General features: G+C 37.7%; 1 protein-coding gene across 5 annotated transcripts in view; it reads right to left on the bottom strand.

The window, feature by feature from the left end:
* Positions 1-1,044: 1,044 nt before the first annotated feature.
* The window catches only part of LOC306848991 (phosphatidylinositol 4-phosphate 5-kinase type-1 beta-like), a 55,355-nt gene continuing 32,096 nt past the window's right edge, over positions 1,045-24,303 (bottom strand). For 3 of the 5 annotated variants that reach the window (XM_079383794.1, XM_079383796.1, XM_079383798.1), the window contains 8 exons: positions 22,562-22,755; positions 20,099-20,182; positions 19,919-19,967; positions 19,724-19,808; positions 18,634-18,789; positions 6,418-6,553; positions 3,744-3,860; positions 2,494-2,619 (listed from right to left, as the gene is read on the bottom strand). In XM_079383794.1, the coding sequence (XP_079239920.1) occupies positions 2,607-2,619; positions 3,744-3,860; positions 6,418-6,553; positions 18,634-18,789; positions 19,724-19,808; positions 19,919-19,967; positions 20,099-20,182; positions 22,562-22,755 (834 nt within the window). In that variant the 3' untranslated portion in view covers positions 2,494-2,606. Of the gene's footprint in view, positions 2,627-3,743; positions 3,861-6,417; positions 6,554-18,633; positions 18,790-19,723; positions 19,809-19,918; positions 19,968-20,098; positions 20,183-22,561; positions 22,756-24,303 lie in introns of all 5 variants that reach the window. The other 2 variants (XM_079383797.1, XM_079383795.1) reach the window with 1 other exon arrangement.

Below are 24,303 nucleotides of genomic sequence, written 5' to 3'. Positions count from 1 at the left end.
CCCGGACTCTTCTACTATGAAGCCATGCTGTTGTAATAGCTGCAGTATGTGGTTTTGCATTGTCCTGCTGAAATACACAAAGCCTTCCCTGAAATAGACGTCGTCTGGAGGGGAGCATATTTTGCTCTAAAACCTTATATATAACTTTCAGCATTCATAGTGCCTTCCAAAACATGCAAGGTGCTCATACTGTATGCACTTATGCACCCCCATATCATCAGAGATGCCTGCTTTTGAACTGAACGCTGATAACATGCTGGAAGGTCTCCCTCCTCTTTAGCCCAGAGGACACGGCGTCCGTGATTTCCAACAAGAATGTCAAATTTGGACTCGTCTGACCATAGAACACTTTTCCACTTTGAAACAGTCCATTTTAAATGAGCCTTGTCCCACAGGACACGATGGCGCTTCTGGACCATGTTCACATATGGCTTCCTTTTTGCATGATAGCGCTTTAGTTGGCATCTGCAGATGACACGGCAGATTATGTTTACCGACAGTGGTTTCTGGAAGCATTCCTGAGCCCATTTAGTAATGTCAATGACAGAATCATGCCGATGAGTGATGCAGTGTCGTTTGAGGGCCCGAAGACCACGGGCATACAACAAAGGTCTTCGGCCTTGTCCTTTACGCACAGAGATTTCTCCAGTTTCTCTGAATCTTTTGATGATGTTATGCACTGTAGATGATGAGATATGCAAAGCCTTTGGAATTTGACGTTTAGGAACGTTGTTTTTAAAGTATTCCACAATGTTTTTACGCACTCTTTCACAGATTGGAGAGCCTCTGCCCATCTTTAATTCCGACATCCCTTTTATAGCTAATCATGTTACAGACCTGATGTCAATTAGTTGCTAGATGTTCTCCCAGCTGAATCTTTTAAAAAAAATTGAAAACTTTTTTAACTTTTTTGAGACCTGTAGCAGGCATTAAATTTGAAATTAGCTCATTTAGTGGATAAAAATGTTCTAATGTTCTCTATTTTCTAATGTGAATAAAATATTGGCTCATGTGATTTGAAAGTCTTTTAGTTTTCTTTTTATTCAAATGTAAAAAAACTTCCCAACATTTCCGGAATTCGGGTAGTATGTTAATTAATAAAAAAATAAAAAAATAAACTTTTCCTATACATTATATACATTAAATACATTTATAATATTTACAAAAGATTTCCATTTTAAATAAACTGTGTTCTTTTTAAATGTATATTCATCAAATAATGTTTCTTGAGTACCAAATCTGCATATTAGAATGATTTCTAAAGGATCGTGTGACACTGAAAACTGGAGTAATGGCCACTGAAAATGTAGCTTTGCCATCATCGTTATTAATTACATTTTCAACATTATTCAAATAGAAAACTCTTATTTTAAATTGTAATGATATGACTACATAATATGATTTTTCTGTATTTTTGATCTGATTACAGCCTTGGTGAGCACAAAAGACTTCTTTCAAAAATCTTACTGACCCCAAACATTTGAATCTTAGTGCATACTGTACATAACACAATTTAATGGGAGCAAAATATATGCAAATTTGCCAAAATAAAATGGACACTCATTCACAAACAATGCACGTTGCAATAATCTCAAAACGGCCAAATACTGGTTGACATGAAATTCAGACTAACACAAAGTTAATTTATAATAATGATTTAATAAATTATGGCCTCAAACAAACAAAGGTGCAATAATAATATTCAAAAGACAGTTCTGACATGGCATTTAAAATCAGAAGCGCACTATATCAAGCAATCATTTGGACGCTTCTAGAAAAACGATCTTTCGAGAGAATGCATATGTGTGAATGAAACTCACTCGTTCCCACATGAAAGACTGACTGCGTTTTAGCTCATAAAAACATTCTGGCATCTGGATATATGTAAATGATGCACTGCTGATGCGAATCCCACTCTTGATTATCAGGAGCTGATGTACCAGAGTAAATATGAGCATGTTACACAGTGAATGACACTCCTACATTTACAGTACATGACACATTTGTGATCATAAGGGATGTCTGAGAACTACAGTCACACATCTGTTGTTTCCTAGAAACTGTGTTTGCTTGGAAATAAAACGTCAGGATTATTACTCCAGTGAGGAGAACTACGATAACACACACTTGTATAATGTATGAAAATTGCACATTTAAAAATATCTGAACAGCTCTGTTGCCTAGAGTTTGAATCGCCAAGCGCTGAATCTAGGTCACTAAAGTCTAGATCCTTTAAGAGGTAAAGAAGATAGTAGTTATAAACCATCTTTGCATATCAAAGGAGCGTAATTATTGCATGTTTCCAAGACAATGAACAACGTGATGTGACATCTGTCTTCAGTTCGATCCCAGAGCTGCCTTTAATGTAAGGGATACAAAAGCACAATCAGCATTTGGTTAAGGATGTCTATGAATCTGAGCTCTTGTAGTCATATTCCCCCAAAATAGTCCAAGGAAATGTTTAGCACTGTGATCTGATGTACAGACGTATATTTGTAGTTGTTGTGTTGGCGAATGTTTTCTTTGTTTGGCAGCAGGTGGCGCTATCGGCACATGAGGATCCGGAGGACTACAGAAGCAGGTGATGAGGAGGGTAGAGATGAAGATCATCTCAATTTGCTCCTTACTGGAAAAGAGATCAACAATATGATCAATGTTTATAGCAGTTAAAAGTTATTAGTGACAGTATAACTTTTAACTATTTGCATTATTTTATTATTACTTTCACAATATATTTTTACATTTCATAATCGGATATTTCTATTTTAATTAGTGTTCATTTGTAAATATTTATAATATATTAAATTCTGAAAGAAAATGTTTATATTACAAATGTAATTTTTATTCATTATGAAAACTTTTTCAAATTAAGAGATGTAACACTGACTGACTAGTCTTATTCCTTACTTAACTTTCAAAAGGATCTGATATATTTTTTTAAATTCATAAAATTCAGTGATAAGGTTAGTCAGTCAATATTACAATTATTGTACAGTTATAATTAAAAATATGAATAATAACAGTAACAACAACAACAATAATAGTAATAAACTTTTGTAAAATTATAAATACTAACTTGGAATTTAATGTGATATGCATTATAATGATATATAAGAATTAAAATATAATAAAATAAAATATAAATATACAAATTTAAATACATACATGCATAAATGTTCATTATTATATTACATAATTATAATTTATAAATGTTTATAAATATCAGATTCAATTCTGAAAGTTATTGTTTATATATAAAAACAAGTAAGGGATAATGCAAAATTACAAAAACGGATAGTTTTATAACTGGTCCTGAATGTTTATCAAGGTCAAGTCAAAATTGATTTTTAAAGCACATTGTTATTATTGGTCAGGCCAATACACAAAATATTACCTGCTATGATAATAGTTATGCTGCAACTGACCAATCAGAATCAACTATTCCAAAGAGACATGTAATAACAGATATTTAAAAAAATTTTTTGACAATATCATTGCAGATCCAAAAGACCTTATGCAGGGGCATCATATTTAATTTAATGTGAGTGAAAATAAGGCTGTGAGGGATAAAAGTACTGTGGATTATATTGTGTAGCTCGATATTAAGTCAATGAAACACTGAAAATATATTTGCAAAAAAACATAGGACAGTACAACCTATTGAACGTATTGTGCTTCTGTTCCTCACATCTTCATTTTCCATATGACCCTGACTAAGATGCAATCGACAAACTGTACTGCACAAACTCACAAAGTAGACATCCAGCACCGAGTCGTCATCTCTGTCTATGTCCATGGTGCTTTGCTCCGATGTCAGACAGATGGCACTGTCCTCCAATGTAAAAGTTGAGTAGGCACATCTGAAAGGAAACCACAGCAGCAGTGAATCAGAAGAACAGCAGAAGAAGCTCAATGACAAATTAAGAGTCCTCAAACCATGACAGATGAATATTGAGCAAAGCTGGTGGCCTCATAAAAGCCACTGAGGGAATGTGTGTGGCCGTGTGTGAGGGAGACCAGAACAGAAAGCATTTGAGCTGTAACATTTCTCATCATTACCATGACGTGTTTCAGATGAGCGCCGGCCATCTATATCCACTTTGGAATGTGCTTATGTTTTTATTGCCAGTAATAATCTCTTGAGTTATTGCTGCCATGGCAACCAGACCCTTGTTCATCTCATGAACATAAAGCACTTTGAGCATGTGACACTTTTCAGACGCTGAGGGTGTTCATTAACACAGGCTCACCCTGGACTTCATCAAACGCTTTTACTGCCTGAGGTCAGCAAGATGCTTTTTGAAAGAAATTCATACTTTAATTCAACAAGAACGCATTAAATTGATCAAAGTGTCAGTAAAGACATTTATAACTGAGATTACCATTTCAAATAAATGCTGTTTTTTAAAACTTTCTATTAAAGTATTTTCCACGATAATATATTATTGATATTAAGCAGCACAACTGTTTTCAACATTGATGATAATTAAAAATGTTTCTCGAGCAGCATATCAGAATGATTTCTGATGGATCATATGACACTGAAGACAGGAATAATGATGCTGAAAATTCAGCTTAGCATCACAGAAATAAATTACATTTCAACATACATTCAAAATATCACTTTTTATTACTGGTATCTGTATTTCTAATAAAATAAATGCAGCCTTTGTGAGCAAAAAACATTTTTAAAAATCTTTCCGAGCCCAAACTTACCATCTGAAAAAATGTACATCCCTAACATGAAGTCTAAGCAATAGCAATAGTTATGTTAGTCTTAGCAACCACCTCTAATTAGCCTATTATGTTGATTAAGTCAACAAGATAGCATCTAAGCTCTTTTAACTCAATAATCATTGTTCAAGCTGAGGAGCACCGAATGCCCCTTTTCGTGGTATTGTGTGTCATAAAACATTACCACTATTATAGTTGTCCTTAGCAAGCAGGTGAAATATTTATGAGGTCTTTTCACGGGAATTCCTCTTAAAACAGGTGTGTGTCAAAGGTGAGGAGATCAGTGAAAACCAAACACAAAGAATCCAGCAGCAGAACAAGTGTAGCATGACAGCACCTGGTCAGCTGCTCACGCTAGAGCAGGATATAAGAAATCGATCTCCAAGTGTTACCTTGTAGCATTGTTTGACTATATTCGAGTGACTTGGTTAGTTAAAGGAATAGTTCACACAAAAATCAAATATTTGTCATCATTTACTCAACCCTCCTCTTATTCCTAACTCTGTCTTCAATGGAACACAAAAGGATTTTGAAGTATTCGTTGCTCTTTTCCAAGCAAGGTTTTTAGGCTTCAAAAAGGACTGCATAACTTGAAACTCAAATCAAATGACAAAAATCATGATATCTAGCTCTCTTTGGGGTGTATTTCCAGAGATAAGTAGCAAAGTTGGATTTGTGAAGGATGTATCTAGTGAGACGGTTAACAAAATCGCTCTGAATGATTCATTAATGATTTGAACTGATCTGGTTTGTCATTATTTATTCAACCCTCATGTTGTTCCTAACTCATTTTACTTTCTTCAGTGGAAAACAAAAGGAGTTTGAAGTATCTGTTGCTCTTTTGAATGTAATTACAGTAAGTGGATGTTTTTAGGCTTCAAAAAGAACTCAAATGCACTAGAAATGTAGTCTATACAACTTTAAACTCAAGTCATATGACAAAAATTATGATATCTAGCTTTCCTTGGTATGCATCTCCATAAGTTTGATTTGTGAAGGAATGATTCTTTTGAACTAGATCTTCAATGTATCAGCTGATTCAGTTCAACATTGATGAATTGAACTGATCTGTTTTGTCATTATTTACTCAACTCTCATGTCATTCCTAACCTATTTCACTTTCTTTCTTCAGAGAAACGCATACATGTTCATGTCCATGAAATTACAGTTACATTAAAGTTTTTAGGCTTAGAAAAGGACTCCAATGTACCATAAAAATAGTAAATAACATCAAACTGAAATCAAAGGACATAAAATAATGATATCTAGCTTTAATGAGAAAAATAGCATGGCTGGATTTGTGTAGGAATCATTATTTCGAGTCAGATCTAGTCAATGAATCAATTGATTCAGTTCACAAAACTGCTCTGAATGATTTGTTTATGAATCGAAGTAATCTGGTTCTTGAGTTCAACTCACTGTGGTCCACTCATCTCATAAAGTTCACAAAGATGCACAAGTCTTATGGATATTTTTACGATACTTTTATGGTGCTTTTGCTGCCTTCTGAAGTTCCTATTCATTATGACTAAGTGGCTAAATGGAAAAAAAGTCAAATGTGTTTGGTAAACAATGACTGAATTTTCAGTATCTCTGTGGCATGAAGAGAACTGGAGATGTGAGAAGGTAACAGGTGTGTGTCGCCTTGATGGATCTGAAGGTTTGTGAGATGTGAGGTGTCACCTTTCGTTCGATCTGGCGTCCCGGTACCGATCTGTGACGTAAATAGAGGGCGGGGAGAGGGTGTAGCTCAAGGAAGAGGCTTCATACGGGTAAGGAGTCTGAGGGACCAGGTCAGGACGGTTATAGGACCAGAACACTGTGGTATGAGATGACAAAAACATCATATGAGGCGACTGGAAGGAAACATGTATTTTCTGATGAATAAATGTACAGTACATGACAAGGTAACTAAACTACCATTTAAAAGTTTGGAGTCTGTAAAATATATTTTTTTTGGAAGAAGTATTATTTGAAACAGTAAAAAAATTAAATATTGTGAAATATTATTACAATTTAAAATAACCATTTTCTATTTAAATATATTTTTAAAAATTAATTATTCCTGTGATGTCACTCCAGTCTTTAGTGTTACATGATCCTTCAGAAAATTATTCTAATATGCTGATTTGGTGCTTAAGAAGATTTATTAGTATTCTTCTTATCAATGGAGACAACAGTGGTGCTTAATATTTTTTTAGAAACCGTGATACATTTTTTTTCAGGATTCTTTGATGAATAAAGTTCAAAAGAATAGCATTTACAGTGGTGTGAAAAAGTGTTAGCCCCTTCCTGATTTTTTTTAATTCTTTTGCATGTTTGTCACTTTAGATCATCAAACGAATTTAAATATTAACCAAAGATAACACAGGTAAATACAACATGCAGTTTTTGAATGAAGTTTTTATTATGAAGGGAAAACAAAATCCAAACCCACATGACCCTGTGTGAAAAAGGGCTTGCCCCCTAAACCTAATAACTTGTTGGGCCACCCTTAGCAGCAACAACTGCAATCAAGCATTTGCGATAACTTGCAATGAGTCTGTTACAGCGCTGTGGAGGAATTTTGGCCCACTCATCTTGGCAGAATTGTTGTAATTCAGCCACATTGGAGGGTTTTCGAGCATGAACCGCCTTTTTAAAGTCATGCCACAGCATCTCAATAGGATTCAGGTCAGGACTTTGACTAGGCCACTCCAAAGTCTTCATTTTGTTTTTCTTCAGCCATTCAGAGGTGGATTTGCTGGTGTGTTTTGGATCATTGTCCTGCTGCAGAACCCAAGTTCGCTTCAGCTTGAGGTCACGAACAGATGGCTGGACATTGTCCTTCAGGAATTTTTGGTAGACAGCTGAATTCCTGGTACCATTTATCACAGCAAGTCTTCCAGGTCCTGAAGCAGCAAAACAGCCCCAGACCATCACACTACCACCACCATATTTTACTGTTGGTATGATGTTCTTTTTCTGAAACGCTGTGTTACTTTTACGCCAGATGTAATGGGACACACACCTTCCAAAAAGTTCAACTTTTGTCTCGTCAGTCCACAGAGTATTTTCCCAAAAGTCTTGGGGATCATCAAGATGTTTTCTGGCAAAACTGAGATGAGCCTTTATGTTCTTTTTGCTCAGCAGCGGTTTTCGTCTTGGAACTCTGCCATGCAGGCCATTTTTGCCCAGTCTCTTTCTTATGGTGGAGTCATGAACACTGACCTTAACTGAGGCAAGTGAGGCCTGCAGTTCTTTAGATGTTGTTGTGGGGTCTTTTGTGACCTCTTGGATGAGTCATCGCTGCGCTCTTGGGGTAATTTTGGTCGGCCGGCCACTCCTGGGAAGGTTCACCACTGTTCCATGTTTTCGCCATTTGTGGATAATGGCTCTCACTGTGGTTCGCTGGAGTCCCAAAGCTTTAGAAATGGCTTTATAACCTTTTCCAGACTGATAGATCTCAATTACTTCCTTTCTCATTTGTTCCTGAATTCTTTTGGATCTCAACATGATGTGTAACTTTGACAGGTGTGGCAATAATCAGGCCTGGGTGTGGCTAGAGAAACTGAACTCAGGTGTGATAAACCAGATATTGGGGGGGGGGGACTTTTTTGTTTTCCTTCATAAAAAAAACCCTTCATTTAAAAACTGCATGTTGTGTTTACTTGTGTTATCTTTGATTAATATTTAAATTAGTTTGATGATCTGAAACATTAAAGCGTGACAAACATGCAAAAAAATAAAAAAAATCAGGAAGGGGGCCAACACTTTTGCACACCACTGTATTTAAAACATTAATCATTTGTATCAGTGTGAATGTCTTTACTGTCGCTTTTGATTAATTTAATGTATCCTCGCTGAATAAAAGTATTAATTTCTTTTTAAAAACATAATGACCCCAAACTTTTGAACGGTAAGATATCACATTTTTTATTATAATTCATACCCAGCAGCAGCTCTGAGCTGATGACTAATATAGCAGCGCAAAAAGTCAAAGCAAGGATACTGAGTAACTTCTGCCACTGAGGCTTGTGTTCAGGTAGTAAATATGAATTGAATGAGGAAGACATGACTGTCTGGAAATAAATGACTGTCTCGGATGGCAGCTCATTTTTCAGGGTTTTTCCAAAAGATATTGCACGAAATAAAAAAGCAGACACTTCCTGTTTGTGTATGTCAACAGCGACAGAACTGATGTTTTCAAGTAAATGTCACCATTTGTCTTTAGTGATGGCATAAGATGCAAATCAAGGGCTTTTCACACTGCACTTAACCCAAAGTATCTTTTTAACCCCAGACTAAAGCCCTTTTTAACCCTGGCTAATGTTGTTGACCTAATTATTATGAAAATAAGAACATTTAAGGGACAGTTCTGTCATCAATTACTCACCCTCCACTAAAGATATTTAAAGACAGCTGATGGCAGTTATTGAGGCCCTGTTTACAATAGTGCATTTTTATTTTAACAAACCTTGTCTACACTGGCATTTTTACAGTGTTACAAACGTCTAAACTACACAACCGAAAATGCATGTCACATGACCATTTATGCAGGTACAATCATAGATATGTATAGGCAGATTCCTTAGTATTTAGATGGCGGATGCGTCTACATGCTTGGAGCGGTCGAATGGGGAACTACCTATACATATCTATGGGTACAACAGCATGATTTTATGTTAACATGGTCGTCAGGGATACGCAGAGAGAATGTGGGCATTTTTTAATAAACGGAAACGGTGGTGCGTTGAACACTCTATTCTGATAACGCAAGTGTTGCAACTATGGTAGCTGAGAACTGAGATGGCCATTCTTTGTGTTCTTTTTGAAGAATTTATGTGTTTAATACGGCAAAATACGCTCGATACAACAGCCGCTGCTCTTGCCATCCAGAATAAAAGAGAACATCCCAATCGAGTAAAGGGATTTGTGGAAACTGTGGTTCCTTATTGTGATCCAACATTTGCCTCGCATTTCAGGTGAAGGATAATCCACTTCTTACCTCCGAGACTGTTATGATCTATATGACCTTATTATTTTTATTGTGAGTATTAAGCTTATCATTATTGCTGATCACTGCTCTTGTGCTATGACATTGTAATATTTAGCATTATATAGAAATAGAAAAGTTCAACTCACTCAACTAGAAAAGTTTATGAAAGTGACACTCCACAATACAATAGCAAAATATATGAATATGTATTTTATTTTTATGTTACATTAATCAGTGTCTAGCACACCTTCCTAAGGAAAGTTTACTACATTATATTTAGACAGACTTAAAGAAGTTCCAGATCTATACTTGTTCTCTTATCATTTCAGTTATTTTGCCTTTAATGTAAATAAACACGTGCAAACAATATACTTGCTCTTGTGAATTTATTTTGATGTTAATTACATTTAGTTACAAATTCATCATCATCATGTTGATATGCTGTTACCATAAAACTCTTACGACAAAAATGTCTTCTAATATCTTCAATTGTTGCCTATAAAGCGAGCTACAGTGGACACATTTGTAAACGACTTCACTTGGACCCACTGTGCGAGCTGTCTCTTTAATACCGCATGGTTTATATACATGTTGCTGCTGAAGTTTGCGCTAATACTATCAGCGCCATAGAGATGCAGCAGAAGAGACTGCTGAGATGAACTTTTAAAAGGTAAGATTCAAATTCATTCTGCTACTGTCATCATGCATTAAGTAATCAGTAAAGTTGAGAAGGCCTGTTCCAGAGGCAGCCATGCATGCCCATGCCATGACACCACCTCCACCATGCTTTACAGATGAGGCTGTATGCTTGGGATCACTGCAGACCCCTTTTTTCTCCACATTTTTGCTTTCCCATCACTTAGATAAAGGTTCATCTTTGTCTCATCGGTGCATAAACACAGTTCCAAAACTCTTCTGGCTCACCTTTGTGCTTTTTTGCAAACTCTAATCTCGCCTTTCTATTTTTGGTGCTGGTCAGAGGTTTGCATCTTGCTGTGTAGCATCTGTAATTCTGTGTCAAAGTCTCCTGAGGACAGTAGATTGTCAGAGCATCACCACAGCTTTCTGGAAGTTGTTGGTGATTTTACAGACATGTCTTTTAGGATTCATTTTCACAGCTTTTATGATTTGTCTGTCATCAACTACTGTTGTTTTCTCAGCCAATCGGATCTGACTAACTGACTTCCTCTTTTCTTTTATCATCCAAATTGCTTGCTTTTCTCTCAAAGTCAGCTCCCTCGTCTTCATCCTGGTTTGTGTGTGTCATCATCGAATGCAAGATTCAGAATACAGAAGTAATGGATATAACTGATACAACACATTCCCTGCTTTTAATATCTGAAGAATTAATGCAACAGGACACAGCTGATCACTTAGAAAGACCTGTGAGGCAACTGTTCCAATACTTATGCTCACATCAGATAGAGGGATGAAACTCTAAAAGTGCTGAATTTCTTAGCTGGTAAAATATATATGTGTTGAAAAGGCTAATAATAAAATGTGGCATTCTGTAGTTTTGTCTCATATTCATCTTTTAATCATATTTGTAAATGTCTTGACTCCACAGCCAACAGAGCAATTTTGTCTTTACTGTTCCAATACTTTTGGAGGGCAGTATATATATATATATATATATATATATATATATATATATATATATATATATACATATTCAGAGTCTGAAGTTACCTTGGTAAAAGGGTTGGGGTAGGTGTAGACATTAATAAAACACAATCTAATAGGTAGAAAATGAATTCCATTGTTCGTTTCTTATTGCTTATGACGTCATGAAATTGAAGCCGCCGAGCGCCGCCATATTGGTATTCCCCACTGTTCCCATCCATTCCATTGAATTAATAGGAAATCGTACGAATTTAATGAGAAAACATCACCTAACAAGTCTGCGTTTTTAAATCTGCATGTACATTCTTATAATCCAAACACCAGGCATGCAAACGATTATTTTTTTAATGACGGGAATTTCCCCTGCTTATTAAAAAGTTACATTCATTACAGTAGCGAACATCAGATGATCATGAACATAATAAACATCAGACGGACACGACCTCAGCAAACAAATAACAAAGTGCTCATTCTGAAATCTGAAGAAAGATTTATGCTTTGTATACATAGGCTACCTTTATTTGCCTTGTATAGTTATTCATCATTTATATCATTTTTTATAGTGTTTTTATTCTTACAGTAGGCTAACTGCAAATGTTTCAACAATGATATCGTTAACAGCATTGATTTTGAAGCAGGTAATGATTTAAACGGTGGTTAAATTAATTGTTAATTTAGCATATACATAACATTTTACATGGAAACGGTATTGTTAATGCTAGTAAACATGTTTGTATGATCTTGGAGAGTCTGAAATAGATGTTACTCAATCAGGACATTAAAAATATACACATCATAATTTATTCAGAGAAATAACTGACTACATACAGTACGGATTTATAGACATGAAGCTTTATTTCAAGATGATGCATGGTAAGTTTATTTTTTCATTTCAGTAACGTTACAACATAGAGCAATATAGTAACAGAGGCTCTTGTATTCATTGTATTCAAATCAATTTCTGATACTAATACGTTCATGTTTAATAATTCTTGAATAATTACGTAGGGCTACATTAAGAAATAGGCTATATTTATATCTTAACTGTAACCTTGTTCCCTGAGAAAGCGGAACGAGATGCTGCGCTGCTCAGCGCATTGGGAACGCCTTTAGTCGTGACCAGCTGTGAATATTGTGTGTAACACGTCGATAGAATTGACCCGGAGGTAATATAGCCTCGATCGATGACGTCATCGGCGCGCACCCGCAACACAAGGCTATAAATAGATGAGCCACAGGTGCATCATCGGGATATTTTGTCTGAAGAGCAGTCCTGGGACATCTTCAGCACGGCAAAGCAGCGTAGCATCTCGTTCCGCTTTCTCAGGGAACAAGGTTACAGTTAAGTAACCGGAACGTTCCCTTTCGAAAGCTACAATCGATGCTGCGCTGCTCAGCGCATTGGGAACGAGAATACCCACGCCGCCGTGCTTGGAAATGTCTGGACCCCACGGTTGTGCAGGTGTGCCCACAAGAACGCAAGAAGGCCTCAGACATTAACTTGTGACGTTGACTCAAGGACATGAGAGCCCGGAGTGGCATGAACATCCAAACTATAAAATCTTATGAATGTGTGCGGAGAGGACCAACCTGCCGCATTACAAACCTGTTGTAAGGGGGCACCCCTTGCCAAAGCACTAGAGGAGGCGACCCCCCTGGTAGAGTGAGCCCTAAGACCTATAGGCGAAGCTTGACCGCACGCCTCATAAGCAAGAGCAATAGCATCCCTGACCCAATGAGACATGGTCTGCTTGGTGGCAGCTGCTCCTCTGTTACTACCACCATAACAGACGAACAGTTGCTCTGACTTACGCCACTGGCTAGTGCGGTGGATGTAAGCCTGAAGAGCACGGACTGGACACAGTCTATGAGATTTCTCCTGCTCCGGCGTTGTGAACTGTGGAGGGCAGAAGTCCTCTAGAATGACCGGATGTACAGCCGAAAATGGAACCTTAGGCAGGTAATCAGGATGTGGATGCAAAATAACTTTCACCATTCCTGGGGCAAAGTCTAAGCAGGATGGAGAGATAGACAGAGGCTGCATATCCCCAATTCTCTTCAAGGAAGTTATTGCCATGAGAAAAAACATTTTTAGAGTCAGAAGTTTATCAGACGCTGATTCTATAGGTTCAAAGGGGGTTTCAACCAGACCCTCGAGAACTGTAGCTAAGTCCCATGAAGGGATCTTGGTTTTTATTGGAGGCCTCAGTCGCCTGGCCCCCCGAAGGAAGCGAGAGAGCAGAGGATGTCTCCCGAGTGGCGCCCCGTCTACCAAGGCGTGGCAAGCCGAAAGAGCGGCCACATAAACCTTAAGAGTAGCAGGGCATGTGTCTGTTGATAATTTCTCCTGCATGAAGTCCACAACTGAAGCAACCTGGCAGTTGACTGTATCTACATTGTGTAAAACACACCACCTTTCAAAAACACCCCATTTATTGGCATAACTTTGTCTAGTGGAGGAAGCTCTAGCACTCAGAATGGTCTCAATAACGGCAGGCGAAAGCCCAGTGTACCTCAGTTGGTTCCCATCAGGGGCCAAACGTGAAGATTCCACAGGTCGGGCCTGGGATGAAATATCGTGCCCTCCGCCTGAGACAGAAGGTCCCTCCTCTCCTGAATCACCCACGGTGAGCCGTCGAGGAGAGATATTATCTCCGAGAACCACACTCTGTTCGGCCAACGTGGCACTATCAGCAAGAGGCAAGACCCTTGTTGGCGAACTCTGGCTAGAACTCCCGGGAGCAGAGAAACTGGAGGAAACTCATACAGGCGCATCTTGGGCCATGTGTGCGCCATCGCATCCAGACCCAGTGGAGCTGGGTGACTCAGAGAGAAGTAGAGGGGACATTGCGCTGTCTGTAGTGAGGCGAAGAGGTCCACCTCCGCTTTGTAAAATTTGGTCCAAATCTGTTTCACTACTTCCGGGTGGAGTTTCCATTCCCCCGTCGGTAGTGTCTGCATGGACAGTAAATCTGCTCCCACATTCAAATGCCCTGGAATGTAAACTGCCCTGAGTGACAGGAACTTGTCCTGGGCCCAAAGAAAGATCTTGGCCTAGCCTGACTTTGCTCACGGTCTGCCGAATGGTCTCGATACGAGCGGGAGATAGTTGTGCCCGCATCGTGATCGAATCCCAAACGATCCCGAGATAAGACGTTCTCTGGGCAGGAGAAAGAACACTTTTCTTGGTGTTGAGTCTCAACCCTAGAGAAACTAGATGAGCTAACACGATGTCTCTGTGTTGGAGCGCCATCTCTCGCGATTGTGCTAATATTAACCAATCGTCGATGTAATTCAAAATGCGAATGCCCTGGAGTTGTAATGGAGCCAGTGCTGCATCCATGCATTTTGTGTATGTGCGGGGTGACAAGGCTGCATCAGCTCCAGTTTCACGGAAGTGAAAACCACGCCGTTGAAACGCGGAGGACGGCGAATAAATTGGATTCTGTATCCTATCTTGCTTAATACCCACGCAGAAATGCCTGGCAGAAGTTTCCACGCTGCCAGACTCTCTGAGAGTGGTATTAATTTTAATACTTCCTTTTGAGGGGATGTTAGATGTTCCGCGTCCGGAATGACAGCCGGAAACAACGGAACATCTAACATAAGCGAAGCACGAGAAGTGGCGGGGAGCAGGGTGGTTTTGTGAGGGTAGCGGGAAGGGGCGAAGAGATCTTGAACGCGCCCCATCCCGCGGGGGACTATCCCCACCAGATTGGGCGCCAGACCATCAGGACTTCCGCTTCTTGTTAATAATAGTCCTGAGGTCTGGCTTGGGAGGTTGCTGAGCGCGGTGTAAGGCTGGTGCCAATATGTCTGCTCAACCCCTCGACGAAACAAAAGGCCCTCCTGAAAATTAACACTTGAACTATCTCCTGCAGATGTAAAAGGAACTTCAGAGATGCAGCACACAGTGCAGCTCACACTTCACACACACTATTTCCCCTTCACCCCCCTCCTCCTGCTCACCTAAAATACACTAAAAACCTATGCAATGTTAATGTATGCACAAGAAGTAACTATACATGTTTGATATCATTTAAAGTGTCCCTGTGCACCTGGTAAAATGGTCTCATTCTCCCAACCATAATGAAAAGCTAAAAGAAGTTATAAAATATGAGAAAAGTCATGTGTCTCTTAAAAAGGTGTTTTCCTCCCCCAGATCCCCCATTCAGACTATACCTCCTGTATGTAAAACAAGAACCCTTTCAAGTACAAATTCTGATCTCACGGTGTGAATCCCTCAACAGGGAACCAAATTGTAATTATAAAGACAGACGCCACCATTTGGTAAGAATATTGAATTAGCTGGGTATATAAGGAAAAGGTGCAAAAACGTTCGGGGAGTCTGTAAGCTGACTTCCCACACAAATGCTGTGTGTAGTTTTGTTGACAGGTAATAATTTCTACAAATTCCTCTATTTCTGAATTGTTGTTATGACATGTTCAACCAATGATTTTATTCTTATGAATTGGATTTTGAATTATTGCTTCATTACCTGATCAATAAATTGTAAACGTTTGATTGTATTCTGACCGACTCTGAGATTTGTTTTCCCAAGTAGATTGTCGGATTCGTATATTTCCACAAGTTTGCGTCAGGGATTAGTGACGACTAATACTCAATACCTAAATTCACGTGTGCTTGGATGAGGAGACGAGTAAGTTTCTGTCTAGAATCAGCAGATGCTGTTTGATCAGCCTAGATCTGAATGCGTCGATGACCTCTGTTCTAATTTAATGTTACTTTAGATAAGTTTACGTGGGAAAAGCCACGAGCTTGGCCAGACAAAGCCATTTTGAAGAAAGGTAAAGTTGATCGACTAATGTTCTTAAATGGTGGTCAAAGGAAGACTCTACTAAAGTAAACGATTGAATTAAGTTCCTGAGGGGCATCCAAGGGGGCTAAGTATTACATATCTTCGATTGTGCATGTGGGAATACGGCAAATCTCAGATATTTAGCCAAATACCTCTGTTTTGGGTCATTGGAACTGACAAAATTGTGCCGGAGACCTGGTGAGGAACTCGAAGCGATATAGCTTCCTGATCTACGCGGGTAAAGTATAATCAGAGTTTAACAGAACAATCAAATATTCGTTCACTTTAATGATGCACAGATATCATTAAAACCTTTTCATTTATGGAGTCAGATGAAACAACGAGTTATTACATGTGAAAGAAATATATTGCATTTAATCTTGTTGTGTTGCTAAAAGGAAAGACAAGCAATACGCAGAGAAACCTTCCTCGTATTATTGGGAACCTCCATTGGACCAATAAACGAGCCTTACAGCGGCGAGCCTGTCCCCAGTCTCTACGAGGGGGAGCACGCTCCGCCACGCTCTGCTTTTTAACCTCCCTAGCTTTTGAAGGACCGGAGTCTAACAGAAACAAACGATCTTTCTCTTTAATACCTGTCAGATTCAGCCACAGGTGCCTCTCCGTGCTGACTAAAGCACTCATTGAACGGCCGATGGCACGGGCCGTTTGCTTGGTCGCACGGAGAGACAGATCTGTGGCTCGACGAAGCTCAGAGAACGCTTCCTCGTCGATGGTACTGCCCATGCTCAAATCCTTCAACAGGTCAGCCTGGTATCCCTGTAACACTGCCATAGTATGCAGCGCAGCACCAGCCTGACCTGCAGCTTGGAAAGCTTTACTTTACTAGTGATGATGTTATACGACAGATTTCTTTTCGCGAGAGGAATGCTCAGAGGCTGGCTGCTCGTGATCTGAAGAACCAAGAGATATATCATCCCCCTCCTGAACCGAAGAAGCACCGGAGCGCGCTTCGAGATCACGAGAAGGGATGTTAGGATCTGATGACGCAGCAAGCGAAAGGGACGGACCCGTCTCTTGCTCGTCATGCAGATCCATACGAGAGCCCCACGATGGTAATGCGGGTGCGGACTGGAAATAGTTCAGACGGGAGCGAAGCATCTTAACTGTGAACTGGTCACAATGCTGGCACCCGCCTTTCTCTATAGCCAGAACCGCGTGCTCTTCCCCCAAACAAACAAAACAGTAATCGTGTGTATCCAGCTCAGACATGGGACGGGAGCATGGAGGAACACAACGCTTACTGATTTGTTGGCTCATTTCTCTTCTTTTACTTTTTAAACTCTTTGTTGTAACGTGAGAGAAAAAGATTTGCAAACCTGCCAGAATGTTTCTTCGACGCACACATGCACAGAATGGTCTGAAGACAAAAGACCTGATGATGCACCTGTGGCTCATCTATTTATAGCCTCGTGTTGCGGGTGCGCGCCGATGACGTCATCGACCGAGGCTATATTACCTCCGGGTCAATTCTATTGACGTGTTACACACAATATTCACAGCTGGTCACGACTAAAGGCGTTCCCAATGCGCTGAGCAGCGCAGCATCGATTGTAGCTTTCGAAAGGGAACGTACCTGTGTCGGCAGTCCGCAGCAGACACACCCACCTAAACGATTTAAAATATGTTGCTTATCCTGCCCAAAAACACCATAAACATTGCAGATAATATCTGAAGTAAAAATAAATTGATGTAGACATAACATAAAAAACTAATCCCGTGTGACGGATTCGCTTCAAATCGGGTGATTTTAGGTTAGCGGTTTGCCTGTGACTCAACGGTGTTCTCTGCTGGTAGGGAATAGTAAGATGGAGGATCGAACTCTTCTGATGGCAGTTTAGAATGCAATGAGCAATTCAGTCATACATATAGATCAGTGGGGCAGCCACACCATCATTTTCAAAAGTATCTCTTTTGGTCTGTTTACACTGAAACGCAACTCCAGAGTTTTCAAACTAAAACGGGGTCTGCAGTGTTTTCAAAAGTCTCCTTTTTCGAGGGTCGAAAACGCCGGAATAGTGTAAACAACAGGCGTAACCGTACAAAAGTTATGCATTTTAAAACGAGAATGCACTAGTGTAAATGTAGCCTCACTTCCACTATTATTTTTTCCATACTATGGAAGTCAATGGCTACCGTCAACTTTGGTCAGTATAACTAACATTCTTCAAAACGTCTTTTGTGTTCAACAGAAGAAACTCATAGAACAGAAATTATTACAGATTTGGAACAAGTGGAGGGTGATTAAATGACAGAATTTAGATTTTTGGGTTATCTCTTTAACCCCATGTTTACAGATGTACAATGTGAAAACTTGAAATTTAAACTAATCCAGGGTAAAACATGAAACAAGATAACCCATGATTATGTTAATCCAGAGTTTAAAATGTTTCTCAGATAATATTTCCACATGCGAAAAGCCATATGAACAGTTTTCATATAGTCAGTGCCGCCCACCTTGTCCATCCAGACTGGCAAGACTACGTGCTCCTCCAAGTCTGTCCGTCCTCTCCTCGGCCTTCTCCTCCTTCTGTGAGGACAGCACCTCTTGAGAAGAGCACTTCAGCGCTGATATGGAGTTCCGTGCTCTTTTGCTCGGGGAGAAACGATTTGCTGGATGTGCGACAAAGAGACTAATTATGGACACTGTCCAAAATGAACTGAAAATATGATGATGTAACTCTCCCCCAACTGTTACCTGGCAGCAGACAATTAGACCATGAAATGAAATCTTGGTCTGCTGTCTAACTTTATTAGAAAGGATAAAAATAAATCTGAATTCTGCCATTTTAATTTGGCTTATAAAAATCTGATTACCGGGGTGAATTACAGTTCCTGACTTCTTGTTAGGTTGTAGAAAGAGGAAGGAGAAGTTCTGCTGTTGTTTCAAAATATTCTTAGTAATGAAACGAATATTGATGCTTCTGTTCTTATGTTTTGTCACTGATAGGAAGTTTTATATATGATCATTATCTTTTTTCAAGTATTAATTAGATTAATTCTAATTATTATTCCACTGACTGCTTGCAATGCACTTCTTGGACCTGGTTTTAATCTAGAGGCCAGAATATCATAGAAAATAACCCAGAACATCCTAGTACTGTGCCAGTGACTAATTATTAAATAATCGGTAACATTTACCAATAAGGTTTCATTTGTTAACATTAAATAACAATGAACAATATTTCTACAACATTCAAGTCTTCTACATTTACTAAGTTGCATCTGTTAAAATTATTTTATGCACTATGAACATCAACAAAAAATTAACAACTGTATTTGTATTATTGTTTTTAAGAATTTTACAACTGTTTTTAAACTGAATTTTATCAACAAAGGTAAATAAGTGCTGTAAAAATATATTGCTCATAGTTTATGTTAACTAATGTTAACAAATCAGACCTTTTTGTGCAGTGTTATCACATTTCTCATAATATTAATTTTGCAGATGCAAGTTGTACCGTTAATGTTTAACATTCAAAATGTATCCCATTGTGATTATGTAATACTTGCATAATGAATTAATTTGCTCGTGTTGTTGACTTACGATGAATCTTTCTGAATACACTGGAGCTCATGAACTTGAGAAATCTGTTTGCATAGAAACTCGGTCTGTGCACAGACACTGTATCCTAGGAGAAAGAGAATACAAGACAATTAAACCAGGAAGCGTCTTTAATTCCCCTCACGGTATGAATAGTCTATTCATAAACGAAGAGAGCAGAGTAACATATAGACTTACACCATCATAGACGAGTGCCTTCCAGGAGTGCTCCAGCTTCTTAATGAATCTTGGTTGGAAATGAGAGCGAGAGATCTCGTCAGGGATGAGGGAGTTCATTTAAAGACTAATATGCTGTAAGCTAGTGTGTAACATGACATTTGGGCTCCTGGGTTTGTTGTAAACTGACACCAGGCTTACCTGTAAGACTGCAAGATGTCAATAATGCCTAGAAAAATAAGTAGTTTCTCATCCCTGTGTGTTTTTGCAGGAATGCCTCCCATTCTGTGTAAAAGGAAACATTGTATTTGTATTTAAATCATATTAGGTTATTAGTGGCTGGGAAATAAACATATCAAGGTCAAGACAAGCCGTTTCACTCCAAAATGTAAAAATAAATAAAGCTTTAATCTTATTTTTGCACTGTGACAAATTCTAATGGCTGTTACTAATTGCAGTCTAATTTGTTTTTATTATTCTTATTGTTCTAATAAAAAAAAAAATTATAATTCTGAAAAGAAAATGTAAAGACATAACTAATAAATAATACAGTTCAACAAATATTATGTGTGTGTATATATATATATAGATATATATAAAATATTTGTTGAACTTTATTATGTATGATTAGTTATTTCTTTAAATAAAACAATTTCAGAATTATTATTTTTTTTTAAATAGAACCATTATAATAATAAAAACAAATATATATATATACACACCCATTGATTAAATTATTTATAATATTTCTAATATAATTGTTTTTAAATAAATAAATAAATATATATATATAAATATATAAACCCTGGACCACAAAACCAATCTTATGTGTAAATGTTTCGAAATTGAGATTTATACATCATCTGAAAGCTGAATAAATAAGCTTTCCATTGATGTATGGTTTGTTAGGACAATATCTGGCCAAGATACAACTATTTGAAAATCTGGAATATGAGGGTGCAAATAAATTAAAATATTGAGAAAATCATATCCAAATGATGTTCTTAGCCAACGTTTTGACTCGAGGGCCACATCAAGTTTTCCACATTAAGTGAGGCATAATGTTTATGACAAATGAAGCTTTTATTTTTTTTATTCTAAATTGACACTCACTTACTACTGTACTGTACTGTACTGTACTTGTACATACATGGCAGTTCTTGTACCATCTCTACCTATTTTTATGAGCACTTTAAGACACAGATAAGTTGCATTGGTGTACAAGTCGATGTATAAGACACATTTTATCATTTCATTCAGAAATAATGTAAAATAAATGAAATGTTTACAAACATTAGAAACATGTTTTTATATTCCCCACCCTCCACAAAAAAATCCTGTAAATTTAGCAGTGTTCAGAATAGAAAAAAGAACGAACATATAAGTAAAAAACAAACACAAATTATAGTGGCATTCACTATAAACATATATTATAAACGCCCAGCCTTAAATAATTTACGCAAAACTGAAACTAGCGGCGTGATTGCTGGAAAATGTACAATACAAACTCAAAACAAACTCACTTGTCTTTTCTCATTCATCACCAATCCTAATGTAATCCTATATAAATCGCCTTGGAAATTACAGCACGTATCAGATGAAAAAATAAAAAACTATTTATAATCCAGAAAAACAGTAGGCTACTATATACATTTTCATAAAAATGTGTGTGGAAAACAGAAGAAAGCTAATCTTTGCAAGATAAAATGACAAATTATTTCCATGTTTTCCCCACAAAATTACAGCACCCGTGAGCAGGAGGATAACGGGATAACGCTGGCATTTGTTCTGATACTGGAAAGTCTACAGAGCATTTTTAAAACAGTTCCAATAGGCTACAAGGCATTTTACAAAACAAATGAACACTTTCACATTTTTAAAACAAGTGACTTATTTACAATTGTGCCAGTTTTGTAGCGTAGCCTATATAGCTATTTTGACTTTTTATTTTGTATTCGCTGTGCGGCTGAATGCGGCGGCGTCTGTCAAAAATAGAATAGGGGCCTATCTTTAGTTAACAAATTAGCTAATTTGGAACAACTGCCACACGGACTGGATCAAAATGCCCGTAGTTTGCCCATCTCTGCAGATTCGTATCATTTTTAAAAATCCCTCGCGGGACGCCACGATTTTTGGCATAAAAGAAAAATCGATCATTTTGACCCATACAATGTATTTTTGGCTATTGCTACAAATATACCCCAGTGACTTAAGACTGGTTTTGTGGTCCAGGGTCACATACGTATATATATATATATATTAAATTAAGTTATTTAAATAATTAATTTCTATTTAATTTATTTTGGATATGACAGTTCCTAAATTAAATCATTAAGGCATCTTAACATATATATTTTTTTTTTCAGAATTTTTGAATTAATATTGATATATAAATTGATAATACACATATTAATACATAAAAATAAATAAATAATATATATGAATAATAATGTATATAAATACATGTTCTTGAATAAAGTATTTCGACTCATTTGATTTTGGGGTAAAATATGAAACATTTTTTGTAGTGAAAGTCACTGGCTAAATACAAATTTTTTTTTTTTACCTAAACACATACTGTATATACATATATATATATATATATAAATAAAACAGGATAAACATATAACAGAATAAACACTGGTTTTAATGTCAGGGACTCACGTGTCATCGGTAGTCAAAGCTTCGGCTGCCTTGCCATCTCCCTGAATAGACTCCATAGCGGTGGAGTAAAGAACTTTCTGTCCCACAGTCCTCTTCCCGTCCACAATGTTGACATCTCCTTCTCTGTGATTTTGGTCCAGAACGTGCACTCCCAACAGCAGACTGTAGTCCATGATCTTAAAACTCTCCAGAACCTGTGTGACATACAACACAACATTTAACTCACCATGAATCTCACACACAATATTACAAGGACCACAGCCAAAATCCTCCTGATTAATGTACCTTGTCTTTGGCCACAGTGCTGTTGCTCTTTTTTCTCTTTGTCAAGATGGTAACCCTCATTCTACAAAACTCTTGTTTGCTTAGTTACTATATAAGGGCAGTACACCAAACAACTATCTAGGCTATTGTTTTTATTAATTTTATTTCAGTTTTAGTTATTTTCATTTTATTTTAAAAGTTTATCTTATTAGTAGGCTTTCCTGTAGCTCAAATAGTAGGGCATGGCACTAGCAATGCCAAGGTCATGGGTTCGATTCCCAGGGAAAGCAAGAGCTGATAAAATGTAAAAACTGTAACTTGAATGCACTGTAAGTCGCTTTGGATAAAAGCGTCTGCTAAATGCATAAATGTAAATGTAATAAAAAGCTTTTTTATGGTTTTAGTTAACTTTTTATTAAAGTTAACACCCACTAACACAGGTCCTCTATTTTGCAGCATTGCACATTAGCGTAATACACAATTTCAGAATTTCAGAACATGATTTTTTCAGAGAACAAGACTTAAAGGGGTCATATGATGCAATTTCAAGTTTTCTGTTACAAGCTGTTTGTGCATCCCTGAAGTTGCAAAGACTAAAGTCTCAAAACCAAAGAGATATTCTTTATAAAAGTTAAGACTCTGCCACGCCCCCCTAAAACGGCTCATTTAAACACGCCCCCACATGTCTACGTCACGGTGTGGGAAGATTTGCATAACACCACCCAATAAGCAAAGAAATAAGGCAGAACCATTATTCTCGCTGTAGTATTGTTGCTTCAGCTGGCGCCATGTCCTGGAGACGCTGTGTTTCATTGTGAAAGTATTTTGTTTGGGCTTCCAAAAGAGGGCACAACTAGAAATCAGTGGTTAAGTTATATTTACAACACTTCCAGAACACTTCAACCCAAATATTAGAGTGCGTGCAGCGCATTTTACGGAGGACTATTTCCTGAACCTGGAAGAGTAGCCTACAATGCTGGCTTGCACAAAGGCTGTTTCTATAAAGTGGGGCAATTCCAACTTTGCAAGGACAGTCTGACGCTTCTGAGTCACAGCCTGTAAGTATGTTTTCTTATTTAAAGAATTTGCTACTGATGATTCAAACGCGAGTTTTGAGCAGTGTAGAGTAGCGCAGTCATTCTTGAGACATGGGACAAAACATGTCTGGCAATGGTTTCAGGTTTAAAAAATATAAATATTTTCAATTGTAAATGTTACGGGAATTAATAATAGAATGTATTTAACACAATTATCCCCTTCAATTTCATTTGGTCATAATGTGAAATCTATGACACTTATTGTCTTCTCACTACATCTAACAGAGAAGGGTTCAATCATTCATATGCTTTAAAATGGACAAAAATGTTTTAAAAGTAAAACTTAATAATATCTCATATCAAAGCAAGGTTGTTTTTCAGTGACACATGGATGTTTCATAAGGTTTCAAAGTTGTGTCCCAACTTTTTGTCAACACCCTC

This window comes from Barbus barbus, assembly GCF_936440315.1.
Source record: "Barbus barbus genome assembly, chromosome: 29".
Lineage (NCBI taxonomy): Eukaryota > Metazoa > Chordata > Actinopteri > Cypriniformes > Cyprinidae > Barbus > Barbus barbus.
This window is presented reverse-complemented; position numbering and strand designations above follow the sequence as displayed.